Source organism: Seriola aureovittata, chromosome 9 (assembly GCF_021018895.1).
Source record: "Seriola aureovittata isolate HTS-2021-v1 ecotype China chromosome 9, ASM2101889v1, whole genome shotgun sequence".
In the NCBI taxonomy this organism is placed as follows: Eukaryota; Metazoa; Chordata; class Actinopteri; order Carangiformes; family Carangidae; genus Seriola; species Seriola aureovittata.
Window position 1 is genome coordinate 24,398,967 of NC_079372.1, and position 13,912 is coordinate 24,412,878.

Consider the following 13,912-nt stretch of genomic DNA (forward strand, 5'->3'; position numbering starts at 1 on the left):
TCTCAAAATTACGACTTTATTCTTGTAACATTATGACTTTTTTTCTAGTAAAATAACAACTTTTTTCTTAAAATATCATCATTATCATTATTTTCCTTCTAAAATTACAGTTTTTTTGAACACAACACAATATGTGTTTTTCCCTGGGGTGCAGACAGCTGTCCCTCCTGTTGCATGCTGGGATCAGAATCAGATACTTGCCGCCCTCTTCTGTGCTGTGTGGAGAAACGCACCGCCGTAAATGGAGCGGCGTGTCCGACATCTGAGCCACCTCCTCCTGCAGGCTGCAGCGGGGGAGAGTTTCAGGAATCAGGATACAGTTAGTCAGCTGTGTGTATGTATGTGTGTGTGTGTGTGTGGACTTCGGAAACACCAACAGGACCGGCTCCAGCCCTCAGGTCCTGCCCGGAGCTTTAAAGTCTACATGTACCTGCTGAGATGGATTAAGAGGAGCGGGGACGGTCAGCTTCCAGTCTAGGGGTGAGTTACCTAAACCTCCGAGCGAATGAACCAGTACACACCGTCAACTCACTGAGTGTAAACAAAGTTGTTAGCTTGTTCGCTAACTTTTGCGGTGATGTGAGCTAACGGGTTTAGCTTTTAGCACCACAGCCCCTTCATTCAGTCAGCGGCGTGTGGACACCGACGGAAACGGGACTGTCTGACTAAACTGCGAGCTGGCGGTTTAAACTTTACATTTGCAATGTCCAGATGGATTAACGAGAGTTAGCTTGAAGCTCCAAATCCCGCTGTGCTAGTTAGCTAACTGAACATTGTCGGTAACGTTTAATATCACCGACTAACTTAAAAAACTTTAACATATAAACCTCAGCCTGTTTACTGAGTCTACTCTGCTATGTATTGAGCTAACAGTGTTGGCACATAGCTCTTCACCATCTTCAGTCAAAGAGTATCTGTAGCTGATTTATATCTGTGTGGTTAAAATTATTTATTCTGGTGTTAAAGCTAAAGTTTAACTGGTCAGTGTGCTGCGTTCACGGACGCGTCATAAACTCCCACTTCTCGTCCCTCATTGTTTTAGTTTTTGTTTGTTTTTTTACAATCAAAGAGGTTTTAAAGGGAAAGTAAATGAGCCCAGTCTTTAATAAATACCACTATTATATTCTCATTTGGTTTTAGCACCTATAGCTTCAATAATAAAGTATGATTCAGTTCCATCAGTTTGTCAGTTGACCATTCTCATGCTGACAGGAGGACAGCATAGACAACAGCACATTTGTTTTTATTGGACAGCAGTTTTAAACAAGATGCAAATGGTTGATTAAACAAATAATCAGCCAATGGCCAATGCATAACAGATCTAACAACTATTTACTAGTTTAGGTCAATAATTAAACATAGATTAATGTTAAACATGTGCTGTTTGCAGCTTTCTAAACGTGAAGACGTGCTGCTTTTTTCTGTTTTTATATAATTCACGTTGGGTTCTTGTTACATTATTTGCAGTTTATTGTCCATATAAAAGAAGTAGGCAATGCTACACGTCTGCCCTCCCCACATAATGGACAATAGGACGTGTAATGTTTTAGATAAAAAAAGAACGAAATGACACATTCACACAAAACCTTACATACGACTCATTCAAAGGACTTTAAAATTCTTGAACAAATTTGAATGTGTTTAAGTGTATTTTCTTACATCTTGTGTATAAAAGGTACTGATGAGCTAAAAACCTCTGACTGAAGGATCCTGATGAAGCTCTGCAGGCCTGAGCATCACCGTGTGCTTTGTTTTCCTGGCTTCAGGCTGACTTAGCAAGCGGCTGTGTATTATTAATGTGTGACATGATTTCCATTCAGAGAGGCCGCCAGCTCTGTAACTGGAGCCAGCTCGGCCTGCTGCACAGTAGATCAGTGTGTTTGTGGAGCTCAAATGTGACCAACTAGTTTCTTCAGTAACCTGGATTCTGGAAGTAAAGGTGTTGGATCTTTACTATGAAGCTCTACTAACACTTTGGCCTCTAGTTTCATGGCAGTAAATGGGCGGTAACTGTTGTGGTGGTACAGATGTGTGTTGTGATTGTGATCTTCTTCTCCCGTCTCCTCCCCTGTTCTCTGCAGAGACTTTGCCAAGGACACACAGACTATTACAGTCCCTATATTATTACTTAGTCTGCAGATTATTTTCTCGATCATTTAGTTTATAAACAGACAGAATAAAAATTCCGAGTACCTAAGGTGGCATTTAAAAATGGCTTGTTTTGTCCGACCAAGAGTTCAAATCATAGGAATATTATCAAATAGGACAAAAAAGGGTCATAAATAGTCACATTTGAGAAACTGGAACATAAAAAATTACTTAATTTTCACTTAATTACTTATTCATTTTATTAATTAATTTAGTTAGATCCCCATTAGCCACTGTATTGTAACAGTGGCTAGTCTTCCTGAGGTCCCCATAAATTTATAGACAATTCTTCAGTGATATTACACAATCCATATCATTCATACTCTCAATGAGACTCACAATACACAAAACAAACTCCTATGATGCACAACGACCAAGACCAACTCGAAACCTAATACACACAATAGGTCTTTTAAATAATTTAATTTCTTCATTAACTGAAAAAGGACAATTTAATCAGTTAAGTTAAAAAAGACAATAAATAAGTGGTATGAAATAGCTTCCTGTTTCCATTTCTGCCTGCTGGGTAAAATATTGATGCCTATCTTACTTACTTAATTAATTAATTACTTAATTAATTTATGATCAGAGTAGTTCCTAATTTATTTGTTCAAACAGTTCCTTCTGAAGCTTTCACAGAGTTATCATTTCAGATATTAAGATGCAGGAGAGACTTCTTAGAGACTATCTTATTTTTAAGATTTTGGACCTTAGTGCAAATCAGTGTACAATCCGTGATTATTTTCATAATTGATTTGTTTAACAATTATTTTCTTGAATAACTGATAAATGGTTTTGTCTATAAAATATTTTCTATCACAGAAGACTAAGAAAACCAGAAAACATAGTTTTACATCTCTCTCAGGCCTCTCTCTGGAGCTCTAGCATGGCTGAGGGCGGTGACTGCTTTGTTGTGACATCACGAAGTTACAGAAGTCCTGACGGCTTGTTTTAAGGCTCAGTTTCTGAATACAGGTTGTGTGCATTTCTCTGTGGACTGAGCAATTTGATACTTTCACAGTATTAATATAGAACCTAGACCTGCTTTATAATCAAAAAACACATGGACATCTACCTTTATACTATATGGGACCTTTAATGAAACTGGAACCAGCAAACACATCATCTCAAATCATAAATAAATCTTTATGATTGTTGTGGGTTAATTTTCTGTCGATTATTGCTTGAGTGTGTCACCTCAGATTTCTGACAGCAGCTGGAGGAAAATATGAGTTTGTCTGGAGGATGATGGATCATAGCACATATGTTTCTGGTCTTTCTGCCAGCAACACCACTGTGAAACTAGAGTTTTAAACCAAATCAATCAGCTGCAAGATGATTAATGTTGATTTATGTTGTTCCCTTGTTGTTTTCTCACTCATCCCTCCCCCTGCAGTGGCCAGGCAGCATCATGGCGTCCCGGCTGCTAGACCGTCTGAAGCGCTCGCTGTTTAAAGATGGTCAGGGGGCGGGAACTGAGCAGGAAGCAGGCGGCGGACAGGAGGAGGAGGAGTTCAATGAGGACCGCTGGGAGGCGGAGCTGGAGGAGGAGGAGGAGTGTGTGACCGATAGGCTCGGAGGGACGCTTTGCTTCGACAGCGGAGGAGGAGGAGGAGGACAAGAGGACGGACCCGAGGGCGAGGGGTCGGGGCTGGACAGTGACTCTGATTTCCTGGGAGAGTCAATGGAGGAGGGGCTCAGCAGCGCAGGTGAGGTGGTGGTCTGATGATTTAACACAATGTACGTGATTATTACTAGAATCATCTTATAATTGACAATAAAAATTGACTTGATTCCAATTCAGCTTGTTATTGAATCTCACTGTGGCTTTTAAGGAAAATTACGTTATTTAGGTATTCGTCCTGCAATTTTATTCTATCATATTGTTCAAATAGTAATTTAGCTTTATTCAACTTCATTGAACATCTGGTCTGTGTCATATTATCAACAACACAGTCTGTCAAGTAGTAGTTTAGCATGTACATACAAGTGTCCCTGGTATGAGACTTGTCCTGCTTTTAATGGTAGTAAGGTATCTGATGGTGTGTGCAGGAGTGTCCATGACTCATCACCATGTCAGACAGTGTCTGTCACTTCTGTGCAGAGGTGTAGCTTTTATCAGGATCAGACTTTTACAGACAACCTGACCATGTTTTATGACTAATAAAAATATTTATTTTAATTCTGTCTCTGATCATTTTTCTCTCCAGTATTTAAATTGCAAATCACATAAACAGGCGACATGTCTGGATTAAAAGTGGTGTAGCAGTTTGGATGTGTAGAGCAAGTGGAGAGAATGAAGTAAAGCTAATATCTGTCCACCAAAAACCCAGATCTATGTTGTCCACATTTTAATTCAACCAGTCCTCCGACCAGAACAACCATACAGGTCGTTTTTTCAACCCTCTGATACAAACCATAGGAGTGTCTCCTGAAATAGCGCCCCTACGTTTGCAGACGTACTGGACCTCGGTTGTCATGGTTACAATAATAAACACGCAGACTGTACCTAGAGCGGTGTACCTACCTACGTCGCCATGGTTTCTATATTAATGGTCATGGCATGGGTAGATTCAGGAAAAGATTGTGATTTTGGTTAAAATAAGTACTTCCTCAACATTAGATTATTTTTGTTGTCATGGTTACAATATAAGCTGCCACTTTCACATGGGAATCGAACAATGGGGGGGGGGTTTACAGTAGGAAAGTGTCTTTTAATTCTGTGGATCAGTGTTTGGTATCCTTACTTTCATTTTTACAACAGGGTTTAGATAATTTTTTGTTTACATTCAGTGCAAATAAATACGCTCATTATTCATCATATCCCTGTAAACATTATTTGTATGCAGCCTGATGGGTGATGATCCAAGTGATGGTATGACAGAAAGTGTCAGGCCTGTATAGATTTCTAATCTAAAAACAACCCTAATGTTAAAAAATTCACATAGTAAATTAGAGAAACGCACTAAATTAACTTCACCTGTCTCATGTAGATACCAGTCCCGTTGGCGTGTCTCCAGTAGGCCCCTCCCCCTCCTCCCTGCTGACCCGGCAACTTCAGGAGAGCTGGAGGAGTCTGCGTGGACTCGGAGGAGGAAGTCCCATTCCCTCTGGGAGGCGGCTGACGGACAGCTTGTTGTTTGAGGTTACTGACGCCAGCGTGGTGCAGGACGGCTCCTCAAAATATGTGGTGAGTTCAAATGAAAAAAATTTGCTGTGACCCACTTGCCTCAGTTCTTCTGTAGATTTAGTCTGTCTCAGTGTCTGAAAAAACATGTAAAGCGCCTAAACCTTTTGTCTCTGTACTTCGTGGTTGTCACCCAGGTCAAATTCTAGAACAAGTAGTTACAAATTCAAAACAGCATTGCTGTGAATTGTGAAGGAGGTCATTTTTACAGTTGAACCCGAATGCACCTTGAACCTGAGATTCAGCTGGTTGTTGAAATGGTTGGTCTTTTTCCGTCTCTCTCAAGCTGTACACCATCCACGTGATCCAGTCCGGCGGCAGCGATAAGACTCCGGCCATAATCACCCGCCGATACTCCGATTTCCAGCGTCTTCATGCCACACTGCGGCGTAACCATGGAGATCAGATGGAACGTGTCTGTTTTCCACGTAAGTAGAAGTTATGTCATCGTCATCAGAGAGGAACCCTGGTGATAGGGAGGTAGTTGGTGCCTGTTTCCTGTTTCACTGCTAATCCACGACCACCTGTTGTGATCACTGTAGGAAAGAAGCTGCGCAGGAACTTCACGGCGGAGACGATCGCCAAGCGGAGCCGGGCTTTTGAGCAGTACCTGTCTCACCTGTGTTCACTGTCCACCTTGCGGGGGGCGCTGTGTGTCCGGCAGTTCTTCTACCTGACTGACCTGCAGACCGGACAGCTGCTCATCAGGTAACTAATACACTGACATAAACTCTTATTACATCACACTGTTTAATGAGAAGATGAATCCGAATGTCTGTATTACTTGTAACACATTCCTACATGTGTGGAGTTTGTACTTTGTTTTATATAATAATAAATTATACATGTTCAGGTTTTTATGATCTCCAGTAGACATCACAAGATCTCAAAATGTATTTTTCTCTGATGTTGCTGCAGCAGTTTGCTGTTTTCGTCCCAGCTCTGTTAAATGACAGGACAGGGTTTTGAGAATCCTGATTGACATGCTTGAGGTCAGCTGAGCGTCTCTTACTTAAGTAGGAGGTGGATGCACCTCTGAGCTTGGTTCTCATAGGGCAGGTTTTAAATAAATAAAAACCCAGAATATTTATGAGGTTGTTTCCTCTTAAGGTTCTGTGGAAACCAGTGTGACTTTAACAGATGAGACAGTGCAGTCTTGTCTCTTCTCGCCTTTCATTGTCTGTGTCAGTTGCCAACTATGTTGTCACGATACCAAAGTTGTGACTTTGATATGATCAATACAGAAATATCTCGATACTAATACTGAATACCTCTGAAATACGGCACTTATTAACACACTGTCATTCTTAGTGTAGATACATATAAAATAGGATATCATATCTTTTAATGGGAGGGTACAGCAGTACCTTTCTAGTATTGGTACACCACGAAAACACAACTTAACCCATCAGTAAGCGAGGTAATGTATTGATTTGCATGTAATTGATTTGTATGATATTCCTCTCAGCAATAGGGGGTGATGTAAAGCCGAGGCAGTAATCACAGGTGTTGTTCATTGTAAAGAAACAAACACTTGTTGACTGTTCTCGGACAACTTCTTGGCTGTTTTATGTTTAATTTTGTATACAACTTTTATTGGACATTATGGACATCACACATTGCGGACACAAGAAAATAAACGCATCATGATGCAAAGCATTGGTAAGGACTGGATATCATTATTCCGAGGACACGTCTAAATAATCAAAGTTGCAGTGAGCAGACAGGTAGCAACTAAAGTATAGGACTTAGTCACTATAATAAATATATAAATATACAGAAAAGTGTTGTCTTCAACTGCTGTTCCTGCAGTCAGCTCTGGTCCTCATCCACAGCCAGTATGTTCTGAATTCTTATGAATAAGCTAAGTGAAAGATAAGATAATAAGATAAGTGAAACTGTGCAGCATGACACAGTTTGGTGTAATTAGCCACATATCTTAATGAAAGGTCAAATTCATGTAGAATTTGAGGATGGCACCAACTAAACCCTCCTCCCTTTATCTGTGGTTCCTGTCCAGTTGTAAATCCCTTGAAAGTCTGCTCTTAATTTTTGAATTCTCTTGTACAGTAATGTAAGGGAACCAATTGGCAGTATTGGAATGATTAGTATTATCAATAAAATCCTACACATACCCCTCCATGTTCCAGGATGAGGTAAAGATGAAATCACACGGGTGGAACTGGTGGCCCTGGACTGGGCCAAGTGCCTCCTGCTCCAGTGAGCGAGGACAGCTGAAACATTTGATGCAAAACAGCTGGTTATAATGAAGTAGAGGACTCTCATCCGAAATTAAAATGAAAGCCAGTGATGTGACTAACTAAATATAATTTATATAAATAGTTGATTCTTTGCCGCAAATTTCCTGAAGAATAATTTCTTATGATGATGGTCAGGCTGCTGATTGGGTTTGTCTTTTCTTTCTCTCCATGTGTGCTTTCTTCTCTTCTGTTTTTCATCTCTGTGAAGGTTTTAGATAAATAAATGAGCCTGCAGAGGTTTTAGTTCAGAATAAGCAGCGTTGTAGCTCCAGTGTTTCAGAGTTGAGTTTGTCTTGTTTTGTTGAGGGTGGGACGTTACCAGGAGGCCTTGGGTCCACTGCTCAACGCCAAGAGACTGCAGCATAAACTGGGCTGGGCAAGTTACTACGACAACCAGGATCAGGCCCCGCCCCCGGCCTCCTCCCATTGGTTCTTCACTCTGGTGGGGCTGTCGTGCTGCTTCCAGGAAGTGGACCAGCTGGAGGAGGCTCGGGATCATTGTGACCTGGCCCTCCGTGTCCTGACCCCCGCTGAGACTAACACAGAGGACAAGCCCCTCCCTCTTGAAGATAAGCCCCACCCACAGAGTGAGAACCCCCTTCCACAGACTGATGTGTCACGCCCACTTACCAACAGGCCCCACCCCCTCCTGTTGCCGTTATTGCGGGCAGTGGTTCGGTTGTCGTGGCAGACAGGAAGAGACAAACGGCAATGGGAGGAGCTTCTGCAACACCTGGAGGAGCAGTGGGCGGGGCTAGACAATCAGCCAACCATCAAAGAGTTTCTGGTAAAACACAACCTACAGGAGAGCGAGGGGGAGGGCTAGAACAACACACACTTACTGCAGAGTACAATCACCATGCTACAATAATAGTGTTGGGGCCTCTGTGACCTGATATCATGAAGTGATGAATAACATTAAAAAGCCAACATTTCAGGAGTAAAGACTTTAGAATATTTAGAGACTATATTGAAATATTTCAAGAAGAAAGTGATATTATGATGAAAAAATATCAATTTAGACAAAAATGTCAGAAAAATCCTAATAATACAGGCAAAAGAAAAAAAAGTATGAAAATTACGTTGTAATGTTTGAAGGAAAAGTCATATTACAAAAAATGTTATTCCCAAGTAAAATGATAATATTACAATATTACAAGAAAAAGTCATAATATTTAAAGAATCAAGTCATAATATTACTAATATATTGCAATACTGTAAATATTGTAGTAAACAATATCCCAATATTGTAATATACATATTTTATTATATACAAAAACTTATTAGTATTGCAGGAAAAAAACAAAATTTCTTGTATTTCAAGAATTAATGATAAAAGTTTTTGCTTGGGGTTAGAATTACATACATGTTTTAGCATTTCCAGACAAATTCTATGTGCGTTACACAACTATTTTCTTTGCACAACTGTTGGGACTGCAGTGTCACAACTCTGTCTGAAAATATTCCGACTGTTTTTAGCAATATTTAAGAGTTTCTTATCAAAATTACAACTTTTTTTTCCAAAAATATTTTTATTTTCTCAAATATGATTATTTATTTATTTTCCTAACAGTGGTTGTAATACTCCTACTACTTGTTCTATGCATCATCATCTATTCAGTCAAACTTTAAAAGCCTTAAAGCAGGTCAGTGATCATTGTGATTCTTCAGATCAGGAAGTTTCCTCTGCGTCTCTGACTCCACGATAATCCTAAAAAATAATCCTGGACCTGTATTCACTTATCGTAATATTAGCTGGTCTCAGCTGTGGTGAGCTACAAAAATTCATAAAGGGAAAACATTTTTTCAAAAATAAAGAAAGATATTCACAAGTTTTTTTTAGAAATGTGAGGACGGAGGACAAATAGAAGATTATAAGAAGCAGAGGAAGGAGCAAATTCACATGTTCACATTATTCTCTATGTTAATTTAGGTCTTTATACCATTTATGATGCATTACATTTAAGCACAGACATGTGAAACAGCCTTAACATGCAGACTGCAAACCGACATGCATGTTTGGGTGTCTCATCTTTGACAAACACATATGTATATAGGTTTCTCATTGTGACTATGATGATGGCATAAATATTAAGTAAAACAATTAAAATCCCTTTTGCCTACTAAAGGTTGACTGATATTTTACAGCATCAACCATTGACAACATCTAAAAGAAAAGATCTGAGATACTGTGAGTTCCTGCCATTCCTCAGAGTCTTGAGCGCTAACAGGCTACGCCCTCTCCATCGTCACAACAAACATTCAGCACAGGTGTATCTACCGCAAACCGTCTGCACCATTCGATCTCAACGCTCACAGTGGATTAAAGGACAAAATTCGCAATTTTTCAAGTCTGTCTTTTCAGGCCTTTTCAGGGTTGATATGGCAGGAAAAACAAGCACAGTTGTCAACATTCTCAGTTCAGTTCAACTCCTTGTAACATTTTTATTTTTAAATGTTGATGAACAATAGGGTGAAGGCAATGATTTGCTATAAAAGCCAAAGGTTTAATGCTAGCGGTGATACTGGCTCTTACTCGGTGATCCTCCTCCACAATATCTCACCCTGAGCCTTGACTTACTGTTTAGCAGGTCGGAGGGTTGGAGGTCAGTGTCTGAATCTTCTAAGTCGCTGTCTTTGTTGTTGTCATCCAGGTAACTGCTGTAATCTGCTTCAGTATCTCTCCCCTCGCTCAAGTCGTCAGCCATTGTCCAAACCGCGTCTTTAAAAACTTTCCTTGCTGAAAAAACGAATGAAATATATTTCCCATGATGGATTTCGCCTCCTTGAGCAGATTTCAGTGAATCACACTGCATTTCATGTCACATATCTGACAGAAAACAACAAAATCATGAACTACGCGTGTACGTCTCATCAGGTCTTAATGGGTTAAGTCAGACTTGAAAAATTTGCATTAAATGTTAGTCATTGTGTGTATCCTTCAGGTCAAACAAATGCGTTCAATACAGCTCCTTCCTCCTAAAGCTGATTTAAAATGTTTGAGTTGCTGGCCATTTGCTTCTTCACTGCCTTTATTGACACATGGCTGCATATCCTGGTGCATTAGCGCCACCTGCAGATCAGTGGAGAACTGTGAAACCATTGGCAGGAATGTGTAGCAGGTCACTCCTGTGTTCACATGCATGAGACAAACAAAACAGGGACTAGTACAGGTCAAGAACATAGAGACGATTACCTCAGCTTTAGTTCCCAAAGCAATCATCACTTCAGTAGTGAGACAATCATCAGTCTAAGTCAGAGAGTAACTGACAGAATGATTCTGAACCATTAATCATCGTCTTCACCATGATGATTGTCACGCTTCAGCTGGAACAGTTTGCTGTGAATTTTCTAAAACTAGAGTGTTTCTGAATACGTCCAGGATTATTTACTTTGTCATTAAGATTTCAATTTAGATTTGAGGAACAAATCATTTTTAATGCACTTTTTTAATAAGCGTCTGAATGAATCAAACCAGTTTGTAATATTCAACAGTTACAGAGGCATTAAATCATCTAATAACCTTCATCAGCGTATCCTCCTCCACAGCTGACTCCACACACAGCTGCACACTTTTACCTGATGCAGCGTTTCCTCTCTGCTCCAGCACTCAGTCATTAGGGTCATGTTTTCAGGGTAAATTCTGCTGCTTTTTCACTGATGAATATGTGTGTTTTTTTTATGTGGATTTGGTTACTATGGAGACCAGGGGTTTTAGTGGTTATGGTGACCTGGAGTGGATGACTGGATAAGGGACAAAAATAGATGTGAAGAACTGATTTACATCAACAGGAAGAATGTGGAACGGATCTGATTGGTGGAGAGTTTTTGAGAACCACAAACAGGTTTTCATTCGTGGTGTAAAACAAGGGATTAATAAGGGATGAGACAAAGTTATTGGCTCATTAATGAGTTAACACACAGGGGAAATGATAGAGGCAATGAATCAATAAATATTGTATAAACAGACTATGCACATGTACAGAGTTATATCAAGATGATAGCCTGATACAAGCTGCTGACTGGAGGAAAATGTTCCCATCGTTCCTCCAGTCTTAATAACATTTAAGATGTGAGGAGCTCAGATATCCTCCGTCAGTGACGTGGAGATGCTGCACGGGAACACTGAGGACTAAAACCATGATACAGTTACAGCTAATAGAAACATTATATTCAGCTTCGGATGCCTTTTTTCAGAGCAGCTTTGTCATTTCTTGCTGCTTCTTCACCTTCTGTTACACAACGCACAGCGTGGAAAACTTCTATCTGTGCGTTATTTGGTTCAGGTTGGGGTTAGGGATGCAGTGAGAGGCTGTCAGGGAGGGATTATTTTGGGGAAACTAAAGTTGAGGTTCTGCTCATAATTGAGGATAATTTATCAAATGTGTAACTCTCAGTACTCCTATTGTCTATTTATCTATTTTTTTTTGCTGTAATGACATTACTTAGGTCTGACAGTGAAATGGAAACACACTTTTTTCCTACTTAATCAGCCACTGAGCTCTTTGCGCAACTCTTTATTTAACCAGAATCATCTTTTCAGATCTTTTTGTAGCAGAATCATGTTACAAAAAACATCAAAAACACAATCACAGAAACTTACAGACGCAGCCACATCATTTAAATGAGTTCATCTTTTAATTTGTAGGATATGTAGATTCTACAGGTCCTGGATTCAATCCAGCTTTCTGTTTATAGGCTCAGGTGGATATTGGATAATACCGAATATCACAGGATTTCTCACTACATGCATTTTTTATATTGAAAAATAAGACTTGTTTTATTTTTTGTAGTTTTTGTGGATTTGCAGCATCTGCTTTGAACTGCTGTTTAGTAGCACATCACTTATACCTGAAACATAAAATACAATAACACCCCTCCGATATTGTATATCGCAATATTTGGGCTGAACTGTATCAAGATAATAATCATATAATCATTTCATATTAGTTCATCCAAGGTTCTGATGAAGCTGCTTGTAGTCATCAGCTCTGCTTCCTTCACATGAACGTGCTCATAACCGGAGAGATAAACACAGAGTTAACTGAGCCGACTTTGTGACACCAGTTATCCCGAAGAGAGCTGAACTAAACTGAACTCACTTCGTGTTCCTGTCCCAGAGATGATCTGTGTCCGTAGCATCTATTGAAGACACAGAGGTCATGACTTTTGTTTTCTAGATATTTGAGTGTTTTACCAACATTTTACATTTGAGTTACATTTGAGAGTTTACAATATGTAGAACATGTAGAGGTTTCGGTGTCTGCGGGGGGGGGGGGGGGGTTCAAGTGGTCTAAACAACGTCCCTGGTTCGATTGTATCTGGGGATCTTTATTACATTTGATTCTCTCTGTCTGTCTCAACAAAACATTTAACATTTTCCCACCACGCAGCTGAAATCAGAAAGAATATTTGAGCTGTTAAATGAATAAATGAACTGTGATTAATTGAACAGATTTTACAGAGACTAAACTGAGGCCTTGTTTGTAAGTGTGCTTTTATTTTAATGCTGCATGTTTATGAAACCCTTAGTGACCCTGATTTGAGGTGTTTTGTTTTTTTTACTTGGACTAAAGGTTTACACGGTCACTTCAGAGGTTTTCATCATTTCTTTTAAACTGTTTGGAAAGCTGTTTATTTCAAAATGGATCAAAGTAACAAACACAAGGTCATTTTCTTCACCTGTTGAGATGAAAGATGTGATTTCAGATCAGATATTGCAGCCTGCCTGTCCTGTGTGGAATATTTTTAAACTTGGATTGAACTGTAGCAACACTGCTTCATAGAGCTACATGCAAGTATATTTTATGGAATAAATTTGTTACAAGTTCCAGATCTCTCTTTTCTTCTTTCTTCGTGACTGGTTGTTTTGCAGTAGCCGAAATCAGAGCGGAGTCAGACTTTACCATGCCGGGACAGAAACAGGATGATGAGCATCATGCAGATGATGGATGTTGTATGTTTTTCCCTCTGTTGAGAAGGGATGACACAAAGGATGATAACACTGCCAGTGACTTTTTCAAAGATTGCATTTAATGATCACAACAGAGAAGCACATACAAGTCTCCTGTCTTCATGTTTTAGTTTTGGTTTTTTACTTTTAGTTTTGGACTTTTGACTTTTTATTAAAGTCTGATATAGTATAAAGGTCCATGTCTTCTTTGATTATACAGCAGGTCTAGGTTCTATATTAATACTGTGAAAGTATCAAATCGCTCAGTCCACAGAAATGCACACAGCCTGTATTCAGAAACTGAGCCTTAAAACAAGCTGTCAGGACTAATGTAACTTTGTGATGTCACAACAAAGTAGTCAC

The 13,912-nt window shown here is 39.6% G+C and overlaps 1 protein-coding gene across 1 annotated transcript; it reads left to right on the forward strand.

Annotated features, from left to right (window-relative positions):
* The first annotated feature begins 279 nt into the window (after nucleotides 1–279).
* On the forward strand, nucleotides 280–13,429 carry snx21 (sorting nexin family member 21). Its single transcript, XM_056385763.1, has 6 exons — nucleotides 280–480; nucleotides 3,545–3,857; nucleotides 5,142–5,338; nucleotides 5,622–5,763; nucleotides 5,878–6,043; nucleotides 7,903–13,429. The coding sequence occupies exons 2-6, from the start codon at nucleotides 3,560–3,562 to the stop codon at nucleotides 8,420–8,422; spliced, it is 1,323 nt and encodes a 440-aa protein (XP_056241738.1). The 5' UTR covers nucleotides 280–480; nucleotides 3,545–3,559; the 3' UTR covers nucleotides 8,423–13,429.
* The last annotated feature ends 483 nt before the right edge of the window (nucleotides 13,430–13,912 follow it).

What these genes read in the sequence shown, in the direction of transcription:
- snx21 (XM_056385763.1), top strand. Translation starts at nt 3,560, where the DNA reads ATGGCGTCCCGGCTGCTAGACCGTCTGAAGCGCTCGCTGTTTAAAGAT. An exon ending in GGAGGGGCTCAGCAGCGCAG is followed by an intron (nt 3,858 to 5,141) that starts GTGAGGTGGTGG and finishes TGTCTCATGTAG; the next exon opens with ATACCAGTCCCGTTGGCGTG. An exon ending in GGAACGTGTCTGTTTTCCAC is followed by an intron (nt 5,764 to 5,877) that starts GTAAGTAGAAGT and finishes TGATCACTGTAG; the next exon opens with GAAAGAAGCTGCGCAGGAAC.